General features: G+C 36.1%; 1 protein-coding gene across 1 annotated transcript in view; it reads right to left on the minus strand.

The window, feature by feature from the left end:
• The window catches only part of LOC145299761 (carboxypeptidase A2-like), a 57,002-nt gene that overhangs the window by 5,858 nt on the left and 23,440 nt on the right, over positions 1-27,704 (minus strand). The window contains exons 7-11 of the mRNA XM_080144430.1: positions 26,271-26,369; positions 18,498-18,608; positions 15,894-15,984; positions 5,212-5,405; positions 1,639-1,723 (exon numbers count right to left, since the gene is read on the minus strand). Coding sequence (XP_080000556.1) covers positions 1,639-1,723; positions 5,212-5,405; positions 15,894-15,984; positions 18,498-18,608; positions 26,271-26,369 — 580 coding nt within the window. The remainder of the gene's footprint in view (positions 1-1,638; positions 1,724-5,211; positions 5,406-15,893; positions 15,985-18,497; positions 18,609-26,270; positions 26,370-27,704) is intronic.

The following is a 27,704-nucleotide window of genomic DNA, read 5'->3' on the forward strand; positions in this document are numbered from 1 at the left end:
AACTTGTTAGCAGAGTATATATATATATATATATATATATATATATATATATATATATATATATATATATATATATATATATATATATATATATGGCGGTGCTAGAATCTGATGGTTTTAGCACTTTCTGAAACTACAGATTGAAACTTTATATATATGAGACTTGGACCTGTGGAACAGATTGGATTTTGTCTTCAGCCGGTAAATGTAGCTGCTAAGTGGTCAAAATTGAAAAGAAATATTGGATTTCGTACGGCAACTTAAAGTGTTCTTGTACGCATGCTCAGATATTGATTTAGACGTTTTAATTATTAACTACGTCTTATCAATCAGATGATAGCTTAAACGCTGGCAACTAAGGCTGAAGCGCTATATGTTATGGTTTCGATTCTACTTGATGACATCCAAGTCACTTTTTTGTTTTTATTTTTTAAATCATTACCATTTATTAGGTGCAATAAATTTATGATAGAATTGGCTTTTTAATAATAAATATGAAATCTACATCAATTAAAATATCATATTAAAGCGTATTTTACGACCTGGCAACACCAGGATGCCTGATATTATATATGTGTGTGTATATATATATTAGTGTCTCTACTGAATTTCTTTTTCAATTTTTTGTTTACAAACATTAAACTTGATATATAGGTGGTTTGGGCCTGTTGAACATTTATTGTTTAAGTTTTTATATGAATATGGACTTTGGTCAGATGGAAACGAATAATGCTGGAGATCTAAATGTTTTGGCTTATGGTACACAAGTCATTTTTTTTTAATTTTGAAATCACTGTTATATATTGTGTACACTATAATAATTAATAGAGAATTGAAACTCTAAGAAATACGAAATCTACATGAATAAAAGAATATCGTATTTTAGCGTAGTTTACGAGCGAGCAACGCGGGGCGACCTGCTAGTAAATATCTAAAAATATACACATACCTAACGTTATATTAATAAAATAGAAACGTGTATAGCGACTAAACCTGAAATTATAAGCCTGTAATGCATTAAGTTTGTACATCCGGCATAATTATATTGATACACTCGTTCCTGTTAGATAACCGAAGTTAAGCATCCTTGAGCCTGATCATTACTAAATGGGTAACCATTTGGGAATACCAGATTCTTTATCTGCTTTCTGCTTATCTTAGTATTGTTTCCAGTGGTCATGGACTTCTTCTTCCCACTGGAATTAAGCAGTGCCGACTTAGGGGAGGAGTGGTTGGAATTGCGTAACACTTGCTTCAGAATTCAGCACGTGTCATCCATCATTATGCCAGAATGATTAGATTATTCTTTTTGTGCCAAAATATCAGCATCCACATCAGCCAAATCATAGGTCAGTATGTCCTACAAGATAGGCAGTCTTGTAAATCATGGTGTTTGTGAAGGGATAAGTTAGTGTGGATTATGTCTACAGGGTTTTGTTTATTCCTTGGTAAATAAAATTGCGGAACAATTAACCTGAACGAAATATTTTATATGCACAGAACTTTGATAAGCTAATCTTAATGAATGAGAAATCTGGAAACGCCCAGAGTCGAAGGATTAAATCGCTGTAAATATGACGGACTTTTAAACACAAAATATTTTCGTATGATTCGATTTTCGAAATATTTGAAACTCACTAGTATATCGTGATGCCACAGAAACCGCAAACCGGTGTCGATCTACTCTCTCCATGGCTGTAGCTGCTGTTTCCGCAAGGCGGGTCTGCAAAAATTGAAAACATAAAACAAGTTATGAATAAAATAAATGACGTATTACCATCAGAAACCCGTTCTTAAGATGTATCCATTTAAAGCTGCAGGGTTTGCGATAAAAATGGTATTTCAAAATTAAATCCTTCATGCAAAAATGAAAAAGCATATCGTAGTAAAAGTATTTGTATACAAAAAGAAAAACGTATTTTAAAACCTAACTGTGACATATAGTATAAAAATGCATTTTAAATTTAAACAGGGTATATCGTAGAAAATGGTATTTAAAAAAATTAGTATGGCATATCGTAGATAACATTGTTTCAAAATTAAGCATGGAATATGGTAAAAAAAAATGTATTTAAAAATGATGCCGCACATGTGAAAGGAAATGTTATTTGAATCTTAAACATGTAGAATATTGTGGCGAATGGTATTTCAAACTAAAAACTTAGTAAAGTTACTACATCTTTCGGAACTACAGACCAAGGATTCATTATTTATCGTGCTCTGCGTTAAATGGTGTGCTCGATTGCCATTGACACGAAACATGCGTGCGGCTGATCTTTGTAAATTTTTGTCTTTTTAACTTTCTGATTGATGAGCCATAACCCTCATTATTTTTTTTTACACGGTGGTCACCACTTATAAAGGCCCGGAAGCCACTCAGGGATAAGGGTTATTGCAAGTACAGTACGTTAGTGTGGAGATTTAATGAAGTGTTTACTTAAGGGGGCGGTTCATTAGGAATTTGTTAACGTTGGACTTGAAGACATCCAGGTTGTAGTCAGGTGGGAAGCAGGCAGACGGAACAGAGTTCCACATGCGTGCAGTTCTAAGAAAGAAGCATGATAAAATAAAACAGATTTAGTTGCCGATAATATGACTATGCAACAGATATTACTAGATTATATTGTAGAGGTTGATACCAATGAATTATTCATATAATCTATTCCCTAGAACAGCTTGAACTTATGGATGTTAACAATTTTCCCGTCGTCATATTATAGAAAAGAATCGCAGAAATCATTGCCAACATGAAAATCAAGCCGGTGAAAAATAGCGACTCAAGCAAATGTATTTCTCTTAAGCACGCACAGACACACCAGCATCAGCATCATCATTAGTTTGCGCTGGACTGCTTTTAGAAATTGACTCAAGCTTATCTCTGGTCAGGATTTTATTTATCCCTCTTTTCTTTGGGTCTACTTCTATCACTTCCTCGCATGTTTCACTTACCCTCCTTTGTGAACTGAATTTGCTACATAAAACGTTCTACATCTACTAACCCAAGAGCTTTCATCCGTTCTTTCAACGTGGCTATATTATTAAAGTCTTATGTTTGTGTACATCTTTATATACCATCAAGATTTAATCTTATTTTGAGGTCATCAGAACCAGGATTGTCATATTACACACCCATCGTATCATTGTCATATCATTTCTCTCCATGCAATGCATGTCCTCAACCCTTACTGGCAAGGTTTCGCTTCTATAAATCACCACACAGCGTAGACATGATAAATAGATGTGTCCGTTGGTCGACAATAGTGGTAAGTAAGAGCAGAACTTCCCTGAATTCTGCATCCACTCTTAATTCTTGAATTCACACTAAAACTTGACCCACCTTCTGCTACAAAAATATAACCTAGGATACAAAAATTCTGGACAACCTAAATAGCTTCGCCATCCAGATATACTTTCTCTACATCTGAGTTCTACTCCATCACCGTTGTCTGAAATTCTTACCTACAAGTATCACAAATATAGAGTTGCATGCGACGCCCTTCTCACAAGCTGAAAACAAAAATGAAAAACGGTTCCGTTTGTATGTTATACGAGACATCAACCCGCTTTTTAGCCTTAAATTTCGTAACACAACACTTATTTTCCAGATTACTTGTATACGAGCAGCATTATTATCCGGTGTCGCGCGGGAGACATAAACAACAAAATAGAAGTGTTAAAATTGTGTGTCACATCTTTATATCTCTTTTCAACTATCTTTATCCTCATCTTTCTATCCATCCCGTCTCCTATCCATTCCACTGTCCCATCTACTATCTCCCCCTCCCCTTCACATTTCTCCTTTATCCCTCGCTTATCACTCATTCGTTACCCTCTTCCATCTCCTATCTCTTTTTAATTACTCTTTCGTTCTGGCATTTGGACATTTTCGTCGAATTTCTACATACTCATTCGTATTATTTGGATTCTTCGGACTACTGTTCCCCCACAAGGTGGTGTAGTGAATAAAGTCCTTGGTAATATTCGGTTGTAAAATTAAACTCTTTAAGAGAGTGAAGGTTCAATCTTTAGGTCGTGCAACACTCAAAATAGAATTGTTAATTACGTAGAACGTTTACACACTCATAGCTGACGCAATGAACGCTTTCTACCCCAGTGGATTTAATAAATCGTTCTGCTTGAGATTCTGTGCAGATTTCTGAGTTCAACAAGATATATCTGAAGAAGGTTGGACATTGTAGCGATCAAGATGAGAACAGTAGTCCGAACAATTCAAATAATACGAACAAACCTCATTTTAAAAAATTCAGAAACTTACTACATAATATCATTAAGAATTCGCTCTATATGTTAACACCTCCCGACTATTTCTGTTTTTCTAACCCCCTCTAGACCCACAAATGACTGCATATTTAAAGCCATATGCCGATATTTTACCTGAGGTAATTATGAAAAGGAACATAAAAGCTTTGTGAGTGTTTCTGTGCAGTTTCTGATTTTCAACTTGCTCGACAACATCGCCGACCCCACTGTCTTCTCTTCTAGGTGTGTCATTCTTTTTAACATTGGCGATTTCGGATCTGTTGTCCTGTGTGTGTGTGTGTGTGTGTGTGTGTGTGTGTGTGTGTGTGTGTGTGTGTGTGTGTGTGTGTGTGTGTGTGTGTGCGCGATCTTATGTCCTAGTGGATTAAACTTGCGACTGTCGTAAATCCAAGACTGATTGCAAACTTTTCCCAACTATCGTAAACTGTCGCAAAACCCACTGAGGCATCTACAACTGGCCGTATAATGAATCTAAAGATATATCTATTTGTTTCTGCTCACTGTCACACCTTGATTAAAAATACTATTTTCGTCCCATTTTTGTGCGTTGGTGAACGACCTCCTCTTCTTTGTTCTGCAGATAAACTTATCCCCTCTTTTGTTTTCGTCATATTTTTTCTCTTTCTACGTTACTTCCTAGCAATAGCGGGGGTGGGCAACATCGATAATATCACACCAAGACAACAGCCATTAACGTAATAGATAAGTAGACAATATCTTACAAATTTATTCTTCATTGGGGATGAGATCGAGTTTCAATTTCCAAACCAACTTAGTACGAATTTTAATAAACCGATAACGTATGATGTCGGTTGGGATAATCGATTTCATACTCACTGAGAGTATCTATTAGGGTCAATTTCTAAACATTGAAGAAATAATCTGACGCATAAAAATAAGAAAGAAAGAAAGAAAGAAATACGCACTTACCAATTGTCCATGGTTTTGTGGTGTGATGTAATTGTATGCGAAAGGAGTCAGAATAACTTGCGAATATGTGTGGATGGAAAAGAAAGCGATGGGTTGCAACTGTTTCACATACGAGGCCAAAACTCTTGACTCCGGTTCTGAGAATACAGATGGGCCGCGGAAATTATTATTGCATGGTTCCCTACTTGAGAAAACTGAAAAAAGAACAATAAGGGAATATTTTATGACTATATTAGTGAAACGTGTCTGCGTACAACTTTTCATGTGTGTAGAAGATGAAGAATAAAAAGATCGACAATATAAAAACGTGTGCTAATATATATATATATATATATATATATATATATATATATATATATATGTAATTGTTTATTCGATATAGATGCTACATCAATTAGGTGTGTAGGATAAGTAAACTCTTTATACCTACGCATTTCGACGCTTAATGCTTCTCGTTATAAGAAAAAGAGAGAAGATGCTAGTTTTTTTTTGTTTTTTTTTACATAAGCGTCACTACTTATCAAGGCCGAGAGGCCACTCAAAGATAAGGGTTAAAGAGTGTACAGTAGTAAAAAGGATAATATAATAATCGATAGTAATGGAAATTCGGTAAATTTGTTAACTTAAGTGAAACGGCTCATCAGAAACTTGTTTACTTTGGACTTGAGGACAACCATATTGAAGTCAGCTGGAAAGCCGGAAAACGGAAGACAATTCCACAGGCGTGCAGTTCTAAGAAAGAAACTGTGTTCATGGAATCTATGTTTAGGTTTAGGCACAGATAAAGAATGGGGGCAATCATTGATAATGTTTTCAGCTAGATGAGTGTTTCTTGTGAAAGTTTGGCGAGGAGGGACCATAGATTGAAGTTCAGTCGAACACTTTCCATGAAAATAACGATAAATCAGAGAAAAAATTGCAACATCTCTTTTGTGAGATAGAGGTTGCAGCGAAGAGAAAAGGCCATCTCCTACGAGGTTACGAAATCTATTTTGAACTCTATCAAGGCATGACAAGTCCTTTCTAGCAGCTCCTGTCGAGATGTGGCAACATTACTCCATCCTTGGACGTGCCTGGCTCTTATATAGATAGAGAATTGCATCAGCAGTGAAATATCTACTGGATCGATAGAAGGATATAATTGAGGTAACATATTAGAGATGCGACGTCTAGCTATAACTACATTAGGAGCGAAATAATGCGGCGTGAGAACAAAAGAGTAATACATTGAAACTGTGGATAGAGGGATATATAAGAAAGACAGTAATTAATGCAAAAGCGGAAGAAAGTTGCTTATATTACAAAGTAGAGGTAGATGGTATGTAAGGTGGTCAATGAATTTTCCATGTTAGGAAATCCTTTTTTTTTTACATGGAGTTCACCACTTATCAAGGCCCCATGGCCACTCAGGGATAAGGGTTATTGTGTGTACAGTAATCAAAGGGATAGTGTAGCAATAGTATTGGAGAATTGGTAAGGTGTTATTACTTAGGGGGGGCGGTTCATCAGGAATTTGTTTGTTTTGGACTTGAAGACATCCAGGTTGAAGTCGGGAGGGAAACAGGCAAGCGGAACAGAATTCCACAGGCGTGCATTTCTAAGAAAGAAGCTTTGTTCATGGTATCTACGTTTTGATTAAGGCACGGATAGAGAGTGGGGAAAATTATTGACGATGATTTCAGTTAGTCGGGTGTTTTTTTAGAAAGATTGGCGAGGGGGGACCAGAGAATGGAGCTCAGACGAGCACCTGCTCGCTACGTCTCTTCTGTGGGGAAAAGGTTGCAGGGTAGAGAAAAGGGCATCCCCCACCAAGCCACGGAGTCTATTTTGTACTCCGTCAAGGCAGGATAGGCTGTTTTTAGCAGCTCCTGCCCAGATGTGATAGCAGTACTCCATCTTTGGATGTACTTGGCTCTTATATAGATAGAGAATTGCATCATTAGTGATATATCTTCTGGAGCGGTAGAAGGATCCTACCATTTTCCCAGCGACCTTGGCCACAGATTTGATGTATGTGTTCCATTTAAGATCAGGTGTAAAGGTCAAACCCAGGAGCTTATCAAATCCTGGGGCCTCCCTTAGACGAGCGCCATCCATTTCAATTGATGCCAGATGGGGATCAGAGCGTTTATGATAAAGAGATAGGAGCTTGGTCTTAAATGCATTAAAGGTAACCAGCCACCTCTTTCCCCACTGTACCACGCGCTCAAGATCAGAGGAGAGAGAATCAGAGAGAACATCATCATTTACGACCTTTGATGTGTTGCCATAGATGGTCGTGTCATCAGCATAGATGTCAACGAAAGATTTTAGTATGTGTTTTGGGAGATCATTGATGTACATCAGGAAGAGAGTTAGGCCCAGTATGGACCCCTGAGGGACTACAGCATTAATACTGTGGGCCTCTGATTTCTGCCCATCAACCACTATTCTTATGATCCTATCTGAGAGAAATGACTTAATGATAGAGAAAACATTTCCAGTTATACCGTAGCTCGAAATCTTGTGCAGTAGGCCTTTATATCAAACCTTATCAAAGGCCTTTGATATGTTGAGAGTAATTGCCCTAGAAATGAAGCCATTGTCGAGAGATTCGCTAATCCTATGAGATATAACCGTTAGCACATCTGCTGTAGATCTAGCAGAGCGGAAACCATATTGCGTGTCGCTAAGAAGGTTATTTCTGCTGAGGTGGTTGACTATTTCTCTATTTATTGTGGATTCCAGCAACTTACTCATGACACACAGGAGACTTATTGGTCTGTACTGAGAGGGGGATGACTTATCACCTGAATTCTTAAATACAGGGCATACTGATGAGGTTTTCCAGGGTGTTGGAAAGCACTTCTCCTTAAGGCAACGCTTAAACAGTTTGGAAAGTATGGGGGCAAGTTCTGGTTGTAATTTTTTAACACTATGATTGGAATACCGTCGGGACCAGTTGCTTTACTGGAGTCAAGGTTCTTGATTAGCTTGGCGACCTCACGCACAGATATTTGTATGTTGCATAGCGTGTTGTCTGTTACAGGAGGGAATATGGGGAGTTGATGGCCTTCGTCACACAGGGTAGAATTTGCCGCAAAGTTTTTGGCAAATAGTTTGGCCTTGTCGGATGCTGTCGAGATGACCTCTGGTCCATTGATAATGGTTGTGATAGAGCGCACGTTTCTGTTCAAGATCCTATTTGCTATTTGCCAGAACTGGCGGGAACCAATCTGCTGCTCAGCTACTTTGGATTAACGGATTGCGCATATAGTTCTCTTGCATTTTTATTACTCTTTTACAGTGGTTGCTGGCGGTTCTAAAAGCAGCTTTAGTTTCAGTGCATCTATTACGTTGGTAGCTATGGAAAAAGTGATTTCTGTGTGCGATAACAGCAGCACATTCGGGGGAGAACCATGGCTGGCTGTTAGGTTTTTGTTGGAATTTTTTGGATGGTATGAATTGGCCTATGCCTACAAGTAACCATTCGGTCAGATCTGATACTATAGAGGACACATCCTTTTTAAATATGGAATGGAGAGGGAGATCAGATATGAATGTACGGAAGCTATCCCAGTCCGCCATAGAGTATCGGTATACAGTACGGTGGAGAGGTACGTCTGTAGATTTATTATATTTCATTTTTATCTTAACTGATACGACGCAGTGGTCGAAGGATCCCAGAGGAGATAGAACGGAATATGAGCATAGCTCAGGGGAAGTGGATAGAAAAAGGTCTAGGAGGCTTGCGAACTGACCGGTACTATCGGGCACACGGATGGGCTCGCGGACAATCTGAGTGAGGTCATAGGCAATGGCAAAATCATGACAGAACCTCCCCTCCTCATCAGTCTTATTTGAGTGGGTCAGCCATTCCACATTATGGACATTGAAGTCACCGCAAATGTGAATGTTAGCCGAGGGATGAGCAGACAGGATGTGGTCAATTTTTCTGATATACTCTTAAAGACAGTAACTCCACTGTTGTGGGGGCGATAGAGGGCAAATATAAATGCGGTGGTGTAAGCAAGTGCAACCCGGAAGCACATATAAGGTAGATTAGGGTCTTCTATGGAGATATCCCTGCCACATGGGAAGCCATCTTTAATGTAGGCACATATTCCATGTCCGTGGCGGTCTTGGGGTCAGATTTAGATGTTAGGTTAGAGTATCCTTTAATTATGATCTCATCTAGGGAGGTGGTCGGCCCTATTCCAGTTTCGCTTAGAAAGAATATGTCAGGTTTCGTCTCCTATAATTGGGTTTCAACCTCTGGAAGGTTAGAACGTAGACCCCTGATGTTGGAGAACGAGACATGGTAGTAGGGGTCTACGTAGGAGGATGGGGTTCTAGGTTTATTCATGTTTTCTTTTTTTGAGATATTCCATGTTGAGGATTTTGGGGTTTGTGGAACAGGTCAGCATAATTGGTTAGAGCAGAACAGAGAGGGAAAGTAAGAGAGAAAAAGACAGGAATTTTTTTTTGTAGCACATGATAAGGTAAAGCCGTAACAATTACCCACTAGTATGGCATCGAGAGGCCCCACCAGAGACTACTGCATGGTCCAGAATCTATTCACCAAATGGCAATACAACAGCCTGCTGATAAGACAGCCTCCTTAGTGGTTAATCCAAGGTTCGGGTCCCTGACTATCAGGCTGTTAACGTCAGCCCAGATGAAAACGTTTACCTCCAGCACCCTTACTAGTGACATGGCCGCAAGGATAGACATAGAGACAGAAAATTTCTGACATCTCAGACTACTGTTCCCGAAGTACTACCAACCTGGGAAGCAGCTTTTTCTTCACCCTTTGTCAGAAACATCACTCATTAGAAATGAGGACTGAGGGACAAAAAAGGCGAAGCGAGAGTTACTGGAGCTGCCGATAACACATCCACTGCATTATCTACTCTCCATTAAAAAAAAAAAAAAAAAAACGGTAAGAGGGACTTATTTATATCTACTTAGTAAAGTCCTTTGCCCATTCCCAGTTTAGAATAGAATTTGACGATAGTCTCCCCTCCCATATTAATCCGTGGAAGTTTTTTTTTTTTAATTAATAGTTTAGGATAATACCAGACGTATTTAACAAAAAAAGTTTAAAAGACGAGTAATAAGACATGATACGTAATGTTAAGGAGTTTCAAGTTTTAGTAAGACTGCAATAAGAGAACAATGATAAATACATAAATTATATATAATACACAAAAATTGGCAAAATTAAGACAGGATACATTTCAACAGTTATGGATAAAGTTTTTAACTTAGCTCTGAAGGCACCGACTCTTTCTTCCGAGGTCATCTCGAAAACTGACTAGTAGCTAGCACGCTTGTGGTGTTCTGGTACTTAAGAGATGTGGTGTGTGTTGGGGTTAAATGCTTTTAACTTTTGTTTTTCCATTATTTTATTTATTTATTTATTTATTTTTATTTATTTATTTATTATTTATTTATTTGCTTTTGGTTCCTCGCGAATCTTATCAATAAAGAATCTGTTTTTTTTCTTTTTCTTGTCGGCATGATGGAATTCTGCGTGCGAGAGTGTTGTTAGTAGTCTGTGGGTCTTAGTAACGGCTCGATATTTAAAAATAAAAATAAAAAAAAACAGTCATCAGCAGGGGTGTCGCGCTAGCCGCGCAAAATTGAAATAAGGACACCTACACTTGGGGGGCTGTGTGTTAGTTCACACGCACACACACACGCACACACACACATACACTCACACATATATATATAAATATATAGAGTGTTATATATATATCATATATAGTGATATATATATATATCATATATAGTGTGTTTTATATATATATATATATATATATATATATATATGTATATATATATACTAGCATGGGTGCCCGGCGTTGCCCGGGTTTTTGGAGATGCATGCTGAGCCAAAGAAAAAACGGTCAATTTTTTTAAACTTTGACCCATATTATGAGCCCTTAATATTTATTTTTTGGGCTCAAATCAAGTCATTAAGTTAGGTCGATGTTCCAGGAATTTATATCTAAAATTTCAAGTGATTAGACCAAAAATTGTCGCAGGAGTTTGGTAGAGTTCTCAAATGTCAAATCGTTGAACTTTGACCCCTTTGCCAAATTTCTGGCCGAAAACCGATCACATCTATTTTCCCAAATCTCAATACCCTGTATATCAAATTTCTAGTCTGTAGACTAAAAATTGACAGAGTTATTGCGTAGGGAAATGTACACAGACACACATATTGACACGTTCACTTTTATAGATATACTAGCATTTCAGCCCGACTTTGCCCGGGTGTTTGGAGGTGTATGCTGAGAAAAAAAAGGTCAATGTTTTTTTTACTTTGATCCCTATTATGACCCCTTAAAATTTGTTTTGGGCTCAAATTGAGTTATTATGTTAGATCCATGTCCAAGAAACCTACATCTAAAATTTCAAGTGAGTAGACCAAAAATTTTCGGAGGAGTTTGGTAGAGTTCTCAAAGGTCAAATCGATGAACTTTGACCCCTTAACAGCCAAATTTCTCGCGAAAACCGATCACGTAGATTTTCCAAAATCTCACTACCCTGTATATCAAATTTTCAGTCTGAGTTATTGCGAAGGAAAATGTACACAGACACACAGACACACATACACGTTCACTTTTATAGATAAACTAGCATTTCAACCCGGCGTTGCCCGGGTGTTTGGATGTGTATGTTGAGCAAAAAAAAAAAAAAAGTGGTAGTAGGAAGGCAGGCTTGAACCCGTACCGCGAAGGAGGAAAAAAACGGGGTAAAACCTAACGTTTATGTTCTTACGACCACCGCCAAACCGGAAGCGACATTTTTTTAAATTAAGGCTAAACAATCTAAAGGCGAGGATAACTTTTAAAAATATGGGCGAAAAAAGTAACCTACCCCTGTAGAAAAGTGCCTAGTTGAAGAGGAAGATATTAATGTTTTTAGGCAATTTTTCTATATTTGTTGTATGAAAGGTCGAACTTTAAAACGATACTGATCTTGGTAAAATCCGTTACCTCTATTGAAAGTTTAAGGAAGACATGCAAACAGACATACATTTCTATATTGGTAGCTAAAAATTTTCGACGCAAACTGATGAAAAAGTAATTTGGAAGAGACTGCAGAGGTCAATTTTTTTTAAAAACTTTGACCCCTATTAGGACCCCTTAAAATTTGTTGTTTTGGGCTCAAATCAAGTTATTAAGTTAGATCCATGTCCAAGGAACCTATATCTAAAATTTCAAGTGCGTAGACCCATAATTGTCGGAGGAGTTTGGTAGAGTTCTCAAAGGTCAAATCGTTGAATTTTGACCCTTAATCGCCAAATTTCTGGCCCAAAACCGATCACATCGATTTTCCCAAATCTTATAACCCTGTATATCAAATTTCGAGTCTGTAGACTAAAAATTGACAGAGTTATTGCGTAGGGAAATGTACACAGCCACACACACACACAGACACACACACACACACGTTCATTTATATATATATATATATATGTATATATATATATATATATATATATAGATAGATAGATAGATAGACTAGCATTTCAGCCCGGCGTTGCCCGGGTATTTGGAGGTGTATGTTAAGCAAAAAAAGGCGGTCAATTTTTTAAACTTTTAACCCTTTTATGACCCCTTAAAATTTATTGTTTTATGGCTCAAATTAAGTTATTAATCTAGAGCCATGTCCAAGGAACCTATATCTAAAATTTCATGTGTTTAGACCAACAATTGTGGGAGGTGTTTGGTAGAGTTCTCAAAAGTCAAATCGTTGAACATTGAGCCTTTAATCACCAAATTTCTGGCCGAAATCCGGTCACGTCGATTTTCAAAAATATAAGTACACTGTATATCAAATTTCGAGTCTGTAGACTTAAAATTGACAGAGTTATTGCGTATGGAAATGTACACACACACACACACACACACATACACTTTCACTTTTATATATATATATATATATATATATATATATATATATATATATATATATATATATATATCAATCATATGTGGAAAAATAGAGAGCTATAGTGATGAAAACTTATCTTGGATAAACATACACACACACACACACACACACACATATATATATATGTAAATATATATATATATATATATATATATATATATATATATATATATATATATATATATATATATATAAGATAAGATAAAGCGTAAAGTTCCATAGAGACTTCATAACATTATCCAGTAAATAGGGGTTACAAAAAGAGGAATAAGCTTTTTTTTTTTTTTTTCAATGTGTAAATTAAATTGTTTTGATATTTTTAATTCTGCGATTAATTACTTACTATTATTATGATTGTTATTATGGGCTTACAAGGAGCTTTCACACAGGTTATCAAAGATCTCACTGAATACAGCCTGAGGTGTTCCCTAGACCCTGAGTGACAACAAATCTCCCCAGATTTTCCAGTACTCTCCACCTCTTTCGATACCATTTGAAAATAAATTTGCATTATCGCAACAGCTGCTTGCCATTGATTTCTCGTCGGCAGTGGTCATTGGTCTTTACTGGAATCTGAGTGGCAATAAGCCTCCCCAAAGTCCCAGTTTTCTTCGCACTTATACAGGGGGGGTCTGGTCAGTGCTCATTCCTCGGTCTTTCCTTCCTCCTTTACAACTTGTTTTTACTCTGTTTTACTTTTGGGGGGGAGACGAGGGCAGTGATGTGGTAATAGCGGAGGGGTTAGATAACTTATAGGTACGCAGCTTCAATATTCTTGGTTCCATGTAGCGCTTCATGTTTTGTTTCTGTAGCAGTTTGTCTGGTCTACGCTTTTGATTCGTCTGTGATAGTTCTCCACATTCAAGGGTTTTCCTTAATATTCCAGCTGTTTTCATTATTGTTGTTCGTTGTATTTTTCTAGTCATTCCTCTGATTCCAATTTCTCCCATTCTTTTTTCAAAGTTTTTCGAGATAGTTCCTAGTGCTCCTAATATTATAGGTATTATTTTGATTTTCTTCATCTTCCATGTCTCTTTCAGCTCTGACTAGATCTGTGTATTTGCTCCGTTTCTCCTTTTCTTTGATATTCACCCTGTGGTCAGCTTTATTGTTAACTTTTGAAAGACTCGCTCTACTCCTCTGGGCAGATACAGCCTGGAAGACACTGGTATTTCACATTAATTTGTACAGTGTCTATATTTTTCTAACTTTAGTAACTACCCTGTTAATGTCCTTTCGTTATCAGACACTAATGTCAAAGGTATACCTTTTCACAGTTGGTTAATGCCAGTTACTTTGTTTTTTGCAAAACCCACCTCGTCTCTGTTAATAAATCTAATATCGCAATTTAATTTCTAATTCTATATTGACAACTCTAACCCTAAACCCGACAGACGTATTCTCTATCGAGTTATTCCCTCATCTTGGCCTATTGAATCGAATTGTTCATACCTTTCAAGTCAAAGTATTTGTATTGTTCATACCTTTCTAGAGCTTTTATGGCAGGCTGTTCATCATGTGTATGTTTCGCGTAACGATCTTCTCAACTCTTAAGCAGTGCTTGCTCGAGCAGGTGTACAGTTTGCTGTGACTCGTAAAGAGCAGATGGTTGACTCTTTTTTTTTTTAGTTTTTAGTTTTCTATCATATTGACAAGGTTCTTGCGGGATTTTACTTTTAAATTTAGATAGACATATCTCGGATCAAATACATATTTTGTGATCGAAATAAACACCATGCGAATCAACACATTTTTGACAACGTAAAACAAGTGCAGTTATGCTAGTAACGTAAAACTCTTCCACTTAAGTGGCGATGAAGTCATGAAGGCGTTTTGATATTGCTTAGGGTTTTGAAGCATTTCTCACGTAGAAAGTTGTCGAGATGCTTGAAAAAGTGGTAGTCTGTAGGTGAGAGTTCTGGAGAGTATGGCGGACGAGGCAGTGTTTCGTAGCCAAATTCGTTCAACTTCTGCAGGGTCGGTTTAGCTACGTGCGGTTGGGCATTGTCGTAAAAGACATTTGGGCCTTTTCTGTTGACTAATGCTGGGTGTTGTTATCGAAGTTTCTGATGCATTTTATCCATTTGTTGACAGTACCTTTCCACCGTAGTTTCGTCTGCATTCAAAAAACTGTAATGGATTAGACCGATCGCAGACCACCAAACAGTCAGCATGACTTTCTTTTATTGAAACTCTGGCTTCGGGAAATGTCGTTGAGCTTCGTCGGCGTCTATGCATTGAGCTGAGCGTCACCATTAGTCGTAAATAATGGTGGGGGTAACAAGCTATATTCATTGAACAATTTGTCATTATTTACATATATGGAATATATTTTTCGAGTGTGCTTACTTGGCATTGCTTAAATATTCACAGCAGTTTTGGCCATTTTTGTGTAGGGAAAAACCCTGCATTTGTCGGGCTTAGATGTGGTTCTGAGTAATCCTAGGAGATCCACCCTCCTATGTCGTTGCAGCCTGTCTTTCAAGTTGAATAAATGTATTGCTTACTCATTGAAGGGCTCTACCGGGAAATTCCCACGTTGCTTCCAAGGCAATATTTAAAATTCCAGAGATTTCTCTCTTTAGGAGCGCTGTCTTGATTCTAAAACCTTCCCACCTTTTACGCTTGTGTCACATCTTCCTGCGACGGGAATTAAATACCTACTTCCGAATACGCTATCAATTTTCATACTCCGTGTGCGTGAGGAGAAAAGGTAAACTATCAATACTTACCGCCTCTCCAATTAGCGGCGAAATTACGGTTAAGGTCAGTTCCAATGCAATTTTTAGTAATTTTTCTCCTGTTTTTTCTCCACATTCGGTCCTTTTCGGGAATAGTGAAAGAGATAAATATATTACAGCACATCTAAATATCAGCAACAATGAATTTGCAATTCAGAAAACTAAAGATACGAACATTTTATACTTTCCAATACTTTGATCAGACCAAAGAACAGTAACACAAAAATAAACTTAATATATACTTAACATAAGTTTCTCTGGGGTTTTCTACAGAACATGTAGATACTAAAGCAATGTCGAGATGCGAATAGAAATTAGCTTTTTATCATCTTTACTCTTTCGATTTGATAATAAACTAATGCATTTAATATACAATTGTTATTTGTTGAAGTATAGGAAATTTAAATTAACTAATGTTATTCAAAAATTGGTTTGATCAGAGAGTGTGATTTAAAGAAGATGCAAGTGAAGTATGCCGGAGCTCAGACAGGGTATTTTTTATTTTAGGCATTTTGAATGCGATAGTGATCTACGATGCGCCAGGAGAATGAGAAAATTTGGAGAATTTCAATATCACATTGAAGAAGAACGCACACATTTAAATAGTGTGAATCCGTTTTCCTGAGTACCTAGATGTTAGCGAAAAAGAGAAATTCCCTCTTTGTTTAAAATGGGTTGACTATCATGTTATATATATATATATATATATATATATATATATATATATATATAGAGAGAGAGAGAGAGAGAGAGAGAGAGAGATCATCTATATAGATCAGCTATATATATATATATATATATATATATATATATATATATATATATATATATCAGATCATCGGATCACCGAAGTTAAGCAACATTGAGCCTGGTTAGTACCAGATGGGTAACCATTTGGGAATTCTAGGCGCTGTAGGTGCTCTCCGCTCATTTCGGCATTTGTTTCCAGTTGTCCTGTATATACACTTCATTTACAACTGGTATTTAACAATGTCGACCCAGGGGAGGTGTGGTTGGAGACTGAACACCTCCTGTCACAAAAATTTCACGCGCAGGCACCCCTTCGTAGGTATCCATAGTCTGTCAAAGACTAGAGGAGCCTGTATTATTGTATATATATATATATATATATATATATATATATATATATATATATATATATATATATATATATATATCCTTCTCCTAGATACATGTCTTAACGAAGACTGGGAGTGCATCTGTCCGAACGAATTAATGCGCCCCCAGATACTAACCTGGAAATTTCTACAACTCGGCGCGATACATACTCTTCCCAATTGGTCACACATCTGGTACTGGCCAGGCTCAACTCGGATGTAAAAACCTGTAGTTTACTGTATACACTGTCCTGTGGAAATCATCTGCACCGGCAAAATTAGCAGTAATACCAAAACATGTGGATTGTTCTACACAAAGCCTTCACCACTATAAACAGATCACCTGTGTAGATGTATGAGCAACTTGTTGTTGTGAAGGAAGCTCATACGTCGAAATCGACGGGATAGTCCATCATATATATATGTGTGTGTGTGTGTGTGTGTGTGTGTGTGTGTGTGTGTGTGTGTGTGTGTGTGTGTGTGTGTGTGTGTGTGTGTGTGTGTGATTCTTAAAGTTACAACTAGCCCTATAGTTTGGAACATCAAACTGGATTTCATTCTACAGAGACAATCATTTGCTTTTTTTATTTGGTTAAAATTTGTTTATTTGGTTATCATAATTTGGACATCTTATGAAATAACCTTAAAGGAAATACTCTTTTATTTCGTATTATTCCATTATATTCTTCTATTCGAATTACGAATATATATATATATATATACATATATATATATATATATATATATATATATATATATCAACAACAATATATATATATAACTACTTAATTTACTCACATAAAATTAATATACGAAAGTATAGATTTATGCGTAAACTTTAAGTATTTACTTCAAAAGTGCTCAATACGTAGGTAGAGCTAGTTAGTAATTTATAAAATATATATGGCGATTAAGCTACACTGAATATTCCGCGTTTCATCCACTCTAGGACTCTTCAGGCATAGGCGCATAAGCCTGAAGAGTCCTAGAGTGGATGAAACGCGGAATATTCAGTGTAGCTTAATCGCTATATATATTTTATAAATTACTATATATATATATATATATATATATATATATATATATATATATATATATATATTTAGGCTGGTACATTTCTTGTGAGTTTCTCAATCTTAGACAAATAAATAGGTTCCGAATATAGGCTAAATTCTTTTTACAAGTACTTTAACTGAATGTGTTGTTATGAATCCATGGCGTTTATGCAACCTCAACGTACATACTTCGAACGTACAACAGTAAAATCTTACCCATTAATAGTTGATTCTGTAAATCCTTCTACTCTATTAGTTTCTTCTCTTGAACTGCTATACTTTCGAAATCCCTTCCCTCTTTCTTACTAATGTGATCGTATTAACATGATGTAAAATGTTTTATGTAACGTGAACAGACATCTTGTTGTTGTTTGAGGTGAAAATATTTTAAATAATAAATAAATAAGACTGAATGCCCTTACGTTGGTGTGAGTGTAATGGTACCCGTCGGGATTGGACATGGGGACAAAGACCCAATCATATCGGGTCATCATTGCATCGATCTTGCTATCTTTTCCACGCTTGCTCGCCATCTAAAAAAAACAACAAAAAAAAATTGACAACAAACAGCGAGAAGAGGTGCGTGATCGACTTTATGAATACCTTCACGGCTTTTCTAATCCGTTATGCCGAGTTTTAATCCGATTGGATTCATTATGCTCATTAAATATTTTAATAGAAATAGTAATGAAATTCAAAACCATTATGTGTAAGATAGCAATATATATTTATTTTTTATATATAGCAATTTTTATATAATATCATGTTTCAGCAATAAATAATCTCCAAATCGTTTATTTCACGTTGACATACCGGTCCCCATCAGATTCCCGAAGTTAAGCAACGTTACACCTGGTCAATATTAAAATGGTGACGATTTTAAAGTTCCAGGTGCTGTATGTGCTCTCCGATTATCTCGGCATTGTTTCTAGTCGTCTCGAACTTCTTTTTACCACTGAACTCAAGCAGTTTGAGTTGAGGGTAAATATGGTTTGAGGATTGTGCACAATTATACGCTCAATTACCCTCACAGGATTTATCCATTGTCCCTTAAGACTGAACTGGGGCATCGCATCGTTTGTCAGAACAAAAAAATCAGAACAAATGAATTACGTTTCCAAATAATGAGGATAGATTTTTCGTATTATTTGGATTATTAAGACTACTGTTTTCATCATGTATTATTTTCAGAACGTTTCAGTCGAAGTAATTCTTCGACCTTCTTCAGATGTATCTTGCCGAAATCGTGTCTCTTTTTGTCAAACGGATATTTTTCTATAGACTTCGGGAATCTGCGTAGAATTTCGAATGGAAAACTTTATTATTGTTCTTAAAATTCAATTGTAAACTTACACACTCCTGGAAGGTGAAGATGTAATTCTCAGTGTAGGCGACATTAAAAATATAATTACGAATTATTAAGGACTTGTACTGAGTCATGGCTGCCGAAACGAGAGCATGCTACCTGCGTGGATTAAATAAAGGGTTCCGTTCAAAATCCGGTGCAGATTCTGAGTTCGGTAGAAAGATTCCTGAGTTCCACAAGACACGCCTGAAAAAGGTTGGAGGTAAAATCGGCCGAAATGTTGTAAATTAAAATTTGAAATAAGAACAGTAGTCCAAATAATCTAAATAATGAGAACAAACGAAAGCAAACCAATAGTGTTAGGCCTTTTCCCCTTTTTTATTGCAGAAATCTGATGAATGGACACAAATTTGGGTTCCGTGAAATCGCTCGGGAGGAAGCTTCACATGCCTTCATGCAGTAACTTAGTCTAAATATATATTATTCTACATTGCACTCTAGAGAATCTACTGTTTCTTTTATAAAATTATTTTGTATAGACTTCTTTCCAGCTAACGAAAAAAAATATTGAGAAATTCAAGTGCGGGGTTTGAACCTACAGACCACGTTATGCAAAAAAAAAAAGACACGCTATCAACTTACCCACAGTAGCATTTTCACGGCCCGTTATTCTATCATTGTTGCTAAGCGATGACATGGAAAATGGCTTTGCCGATGATAGATAAATCAAAATAACGGTTTTGATTATCGATTATCAGTAATTATCAGACTATTCTGAAACAAAACTTAACTAAGGTGACTTCCAGACTTACACACTAAAGTTCTGTAAATTTTAAAGAAGATCTGTTCAGCCGTTTTGGAGTCTATGAGGAACGAACTCACACACAGACAAGTTGCATTTATATAATTGTAGATAGATAGATAGATAGATAAGAGATTCGTCTATCTTTTTGTTTTACTCCTGTTAATGTTTCTATATGTGCATTAGTCTCCGCATCGATGGTTTCCTTAATTTTTTTTTTTTTTTTTAGGTTTTTCGGGATTGTTCCTAGTGCTCCTCCGATTATTGGTGTTATCCTGACTTTCTCCATGTTCAATATTCCTTTCAGCTCTCTGGCCACTTCCGTGTATTTGCTTCGCTTCAAAGTTTCCTTAGATGTTAACCATGTGAGTTGCTGGAACGCCGAAATCTAAGATGTGGCAGGATTTTTCTTTCTTGTTATTATTATTGCTGTTATTATTGCTATTATTATTATTATTATTATTATTATTATTATTATTATTATTATTATTATTGTTGTTGTTGTTGTTATTATTATTATTATTATTGTTGTTATTATTGTTATTATTGTTGTTGGTGGTGTTTTTGTTATTGTTGTTGTTGTTGATGTTGCTGTTGTTGATGTTGTTGTTGTTGTTGTTGTTTAAACGATTGTTTTTACTTTATTCAACAAGGTTCATGCTTATTTAATGGATTTTCCTATGTATTTTTACCATTTTATTTATTATTTCTTTTTTCTTATCCTTTTGGAATGTTTGCCCATATTTTATTTTTAGTGTACATGTTTAGAAAATATGTAATAATATTTTTAGTTATTTGATTATTATTTGTAAATAATTTATCATTTTCTTTTTGGATGATGTATTAGACTTTTTTATCATATCTCTTAATGATTTTTTTTTTTCATTTAACTTTCGAATCCAAAAAATGATTTGTGTATTTCTCTCCCTTTATTTTGTCTAATTAACTGATTTAGTCTTTACTGACCTAAATATAAACAGAACTGTTATCAATCACAAGTTCTACAATTTGTCACAAACTAGCCGGGGGGGGGGGCGCCCAGCTTTGCCCCGTCGAAAAATACGCTTAAACATGATATTAAAATTTCTCCAGATTTCTTATATATTGTTATAGAGTCATGATTTCAAAAGTTAAAAAAGTATGTGGGTGCCATCTGCTAGAATCGAAACTGAAAGCAAAACTATGGTATTCAAAGCTGGTGATGTTACCACTGTACCAACGTGACACGCATAGGAACTGATTAAAAATGAACTAAGATAAATGTACAAAATGTATAACGATTTTTTTTTCAATTTCGACCCATTTTTGACAACTTAACAACTATTTCTATCGGCTAAAGTCCTATAAAAGGAAGGTTCATAATAACTCCAATCATTTGAGGTCTTTGGTGCCGTTCTGCGCCTTTTAGTTTCGGAAGAAATAGAGTTTGAAAATATGGAGACAGACATAACGTTTTATGAATTAGATATTTATAAAGGTTTTACAAATATCTTTGAAAATATTTTTTCTATAATTTTGCAAACAGACTAGAATTATGGATAATGATAAAACCTTTCATTTTTAAACCCTCTTTATCTTATGATCGATGCATTATTTTTTATATATTATTTTTAATATATTATTTTTAATATGATTTACTAGCTAAACGCCTGGTGTTGCCTGGTCTTACAATACACTTAAACATGATATTTAATTATTATGCAGATTAGGAGTGTATTATTAAAGAACTGATACTCTATTGATTTATATAGATTACGAGGACTAATTCGAAAAAAAAAAATAATAATGATAATGTCGTTCATCGAATTTCGTCTGTTATTTGTTTACAATATCACGTCAACTGATATTTGGGCTTGACGATGAATGCTCTGGAAAAAAAACACTTCTGATTAATGTTCAGTTTTAAAATATTCAAACGAAGAAATGATTTGTGGTGTTTTTAAATGGTACCTCTTCTTTTACCGTAAATTGAACTCATTAATAAGAAATAATAAAATAAGATGGTAAGGTACAGACGGGATCATTCCATTTGGAGTCGAATTCTCTACAACTGAGCTGTATCTTCAAATGCCGTTAATTCTTTTTTTAAAGTTTAAATCATTGCTAAGTTTTTTATTATCTCCCTTGCCGGTGTAACGTATAAAAATTCCATCTATAAGAAAAATACTATTTTTAGGATTAGATTTTTGCAATGTTCGATACTTATCGAATGAATTTCTGCACAAAACATACTTAAGAACACTGCCAGACATATAAATTATCTTTGTGTGAAATTTGCAAAAGATAAGCTCAGCAGTTTGGGGACCTATGAGGAAGGAATTACCCTCACAGGACTTATCCATTGTGTCTTGAGATTAAACGAAGGCATTGCATCGTTTATTAGTCAGAAAAATCAGAACAAATGAATTACGTTCCCAAATAATGGGGATTGATTTTTCGTATTTTTTTTTGGGGGGGGGATTATTAAGACTACTGTTTTCATCATGTGTCTTATTTTCACAATGTCAAGGTCGAAGTAATTCTTCGACCTTGACACCGCACGATAACAGAACTCCCACACTGGTAGATAGAATGGGTGGAATGATTACTTAAATGAATCTATCCAATAATCCAGAGAAAATCTTCCGCATTAGAACGGATTTTCCAACCTTGATAACCCTGAAAACTGCAGAGGCGAAGATTAGATTGACAGCTACAGTCAGAATACATGATACTATTTTTTTAGATATTCGTTATGGTTAAAGTTATTGCAATATTATCTTGAAAAATGAAATGATTGTTCATACAGAGGATATTTTTTTTTATTGATTCCATAGATTATGGATTCATATTTCCCCTCACCCTACACAACATTATTGGAGTGTTAATGACCACAAATTAAATTATGGGAGTCGAATCTGGCATAACTGATTCCATACGAGTACATACATTAATCGAATAAATCTCCCTTGAAAATGAAATAAGAACATGTTGCTAAAATAATAATAAGAAGAAGAAGAAGAAGAAGAAGAATTCTGATTTCGCTTATGAACGTCTCTCTGGAAAGGAGTGGGATTCATTTCCAGGGGATTTCCCTTAATCCCGGCTTCAAACCAGGAGCTTCAAAGATCAAGGGTTTTCCTAAGGATGTTGGTGGTACCAATAATTGCAGAGGTGTGAAGGCCGCCTAAAACATCGGGGATTTATAGTTTTTTCAATTGTCCTTCCAGACGACTTGATACTACTTCTAACGTACCAAATACGACCGGGGTTATTTGTGTTTTAATCCCGTGTATACGCCTTATCTCCAAGGCCAATGGAGCATAATTGCTCCATTTCTCATTCTCCTTATCTCTCACATTCCTGTCCCAAGGTACTGAGAAGTCTACAATCTGCCAGTTTTTTTAGACCTCGTCAATGACGATCAAACCTGGACGATTATGTTCCAATTGCTTGGTCGTTATGACACTTTTGTCCCACCATACCTCTACCTTGCCATACTAACTTGTTCTCACTTCATCAGGCACCTTCTCAAACCATTTTCCAGCACATTTCACCCCAACCCTCTTACACACCTCCTAATATACCCGGAGTCCCATGCGATCTTGTCTTTTGCGGTACTCTCTCTGTGCCAGTCTACTACACCCTGCCGCAAGGGGCGCAATTGACTCTGAGGTTTTACCAGAAATCCGGCATTCTGCAGCAATTTCCTCAACTAGGACCACTTTTTTGAACAATCGTTTTCCTAATGCCTGCTCTTGTGCTGCGCAAACAAAAGCTTCAGTACTCTTAGCCAGATACCCAGCTCTAAGCCATTGCCATGATCTTTCATCAGCCACTTCTGCTATATCTTGGAAGAACCTCCAATGCATTTTCTTTCCAGCCAGTTCCTCTGCCCTTTATCTATCCATACGTTTCACATAATCAGCCTTGGTCTCCCATACCTCCACTTCATTGGCCACAACCTTAAGCATCCACTCCCCACTTCTAACCACATGTTCCTTCAACGACATCTCCTCGGTTCTAACACAATCTTTTACACTTTTCAATCCTCTCCCGCCATCTCTCCTCTTTTGATACAACCTTGCTACGCTACTTTGAATGTGAAATATACCAAACATTACTAAAACTTTTCTTGTTTTGATATCCATGGCATGCAAATCCTTGTCAGACCATTCTAAAATTCTCGCACTGTATCTCAAAACACTGACTGCCCATGCATTCACTGCTTTCATTAGGTTTCCTTCATACAGTTTCGACTTTGCAATTAGTTTCACTTTTCTAAAATACTCCTTCCTGACTTTTTATTTCATTTCTCTGTTCATGATGCCTACACCCTCCAGCACTCCTAAATACTTATATCCTGTATCTTCTATTTCTTTCATGATTTCGCCATTTGACAGCACTATTCCATTCGAATGAACCCTTACTCCTCTTTTCATCACCAGCACCGCACATTTACTAATCCCAAACTCCATCCCAATGTCTTCTGAGTATGTCCCCACAAGTTCTACCAGTCTCTCCATTTCCTTTTCATTTCTACCGAATATTTTCAAATCATCCATAAACAGTAGATAGTTGAGGCGTCAGTCACTAGATCCAAAGTTATACCCCAGTTTTTCTCTCTTGAAGAGGATGCTCAGTGGCATCATTATCATTACAAAAAGAAGTGGCGATAACGAATCTCCTTGAAATATCCCACGTTTAATGCCAACCTGTCCCATTTCCTCTCTGTTTTCTGTCAGCACCGTTTTCCATTAAGCCATACTTGTCTCCAAAATCCCTACCACATTCTCGGCAACCTTCATCATCAATAGTATTTCACGTATCCATGTATGGGGAACCATGTCATAAGCCTTTCTGTAATCGATCCATGCTACGCTCAGATTTCTCTTCTTCTTCTTCTTCTTCTTCTTCGCATCCTACATTATTGCTTTATCAATTAGTAGTTGTTCTTTAGTACCTCTCGAGCCTTTCCGGCACCCCTTTTGTTCGTCAGGAAAAACACCATTACTCTCTAGGTGTTCATAAATTTTCTCCGCAAATATTCCAGTCAAAAGTTTCCACATCAATGGCAGACATGTAATTGGTCTATAATTATTGGCATCTGTTCCTTTTGCAGGATCTTTCCTAATCAGTGTTGTTCTTCCCTTCACAAGCCAATCAGGGACATCTCCCGACTCTACAACCCTTTGCAGAGCAACAGTTATAGGTGCATAAAGGCATGGGAACTGTTTAAACCAGGAACCCATCATTCCATCTGGACTAGATGCCTTCCAGTTTGTCATCCTTTGTATGCCAGCTTTAACGTCATCGATGGTTATCTCAACGTTCTTCATCTGCTGCATTTCTGATAGCCTTTCTCTGACCTCTCCCAACCAGCTAGCCTTCTTATTATCTCATTATCGCCCTTCGACAGACCAAATCCCACTCCAGAACTTCCTTGCATCTTTTGCATTTGGAGTGTTGTTATTCCCCGCCTGTTTACTGCCATTTCATTCTTTATACAGCTGAGACTGATTGTTCTGGAAAAGGTTGTTCTGCCGAAATGCAACACTTTTTTCCAACAAAGTTCCTAATTTTTATACCACCAGTGTTGACCTTCTCTTTCAAAATTGTTAGAACGTTCATCATTCCCTTTTCCAGCAATCTATACCTCCGTTCAAACTCGACCTTAGCTTTCTGTCCTAGTTTAACTCCTTTTCTTATTTCTTCGATTCTACCAATGTCTTTCCGCCACCGTTTAATACGTTCTTCAAGCCGCCTCTGCCAGTGCGGCCTTCTATCCTTCATTTTTCCCTTTTTCTTCTGTAATAAGCCAAGACGATTCGCAATAACGTATGACGCTGCATATAGAAGCCTGTTAAGTTCCGTAATCGATATGTTCTTTCTTATGATGTTGTGAATTACTCCTTGAATTATTTTTACCTCGTTTTTCACCTTCCGCCTATCACTACTCTTCATACTTGGAATCTCTATGATATGGTCTCTAAGAAGAACCTCTCTTAACTTCTAACAACAACAACAACAACAACAACAACAATAATAATAATAATAATAATAATAATAATAATAATAATAATAATAATAACTGATTGTTAGACTTACCCATTTGATGATTTTGACAATTGAAGCAACGGAAAGCCATTCACGGCCGTGCATTCCTGATTCTACAAATATCGCCTTTTTGTTGGGACCTGTAGAAAACTGGGAGAAGAGGAAGATAAAAAGGAAGACTAGAATTAATCATTGCTTTCATCAAATCAAATTTAATTGGCAAAAGTTAAATAAGTCATGTAAAGGTAAAAGTTATATAAATATGACGTCTGAATAGTTTTTCCAACATTGATATTGTAGTCACCATCAGAACTTTCTTGAGAGGTTATTGCACAAAATAAAATATGCTTTCTTTTTATTGAGTTGAAAGTAGGAGAGGTACGAACACATCAAAAGAGAGACTTAAATCTGTGTTTATGCTAGAATTAAGGTTTCTTTCGTCCTCCACTGCTCAAACGGGAATAAAATTAGGTATAAACCTTTCTTTGTCGGCAATATATATATATATATATATATATATATATATATATAAGAGAGAGTGAGAAAGGGTAATATAAATGAAGGAGAGAATGGAAAAGTGAGAGGGAATAGTATATATATATATATATATATATATATATATATATATATATATATATATATATAATATAAAGCTGAACGTCTGTGTATGGTCACGAATAGGCTCCTATATGGTTGACTATTATAAAAAAAACTGATTACATATAATGATAGAAAATGTATCGAGACACAGGAATGGGTATGTTTGATCTGGCATAATGATGATTCATTAAAATTGTGAGATCTGCGTACGCGCCTGGTTCACAAAGTATGGAAATAAAAATTTTTAAAATTAAAAAAAAAAACGTGTTTTTGATATAGATGTACATAATAATACTTTGATATGTTTTAACTTAAATAGGGATGGTATAATAAAATTGTGGGGTGTGCGTTCGCGTCTGACCTCCATAGAATGGAAATAAGAACAAACTTTAATAAAGACTTTTCATATCTATCTGCGTAAGTATACTTTGATAATTATGTTTCAGCTTGAAGAAATATGGTATGAAAAAATTTTGGGGTGTTTGTTCGCGCTTGACCTCCAGAGAATGGAAATATCTCACAAAGTTTAACAAGGTTTTTTAATATAGATCCACAGAATATTGTGATAAGTGTTTCAGTGTGAACAGATATGGTATAATAAATTATGGGGTTTATCTATTTTATTTTTACTTTCATCATATTTTATTTGGTTTTGATACCACCAAATTCGAAACTATCTCTTTAAAACCCTTCTTTTTTATAACCTATCATACTTTCATAAATCAGAGTCCATTTTCTGTAGGCTGTTTTTGAACCCAGTCAACGACGTGTACTTTTGCTAGTATATATATATATATTCATATGTATACTCTTGGACTTTCGGTTTGTTGGCTTTCTTGGCTCTTGTAGGCTGCGACGTTGGTTTGGCTGTGGAAAATAATTATA

Source organism: Euprymna scolopes, chromosome 2, assembly GCF_053919585.1.
Source record: "Euprymna scolopes isolate OS-2025 chromosome 2, ASM5391958v1, whole genome shotgun sequence".
Lineage (NCBI taxonomy): Eukaryota > Metazoa > Mollusca > Cephalopoda > Sepiida > Sepiolidae > Euprymna > Euprymna scolopes.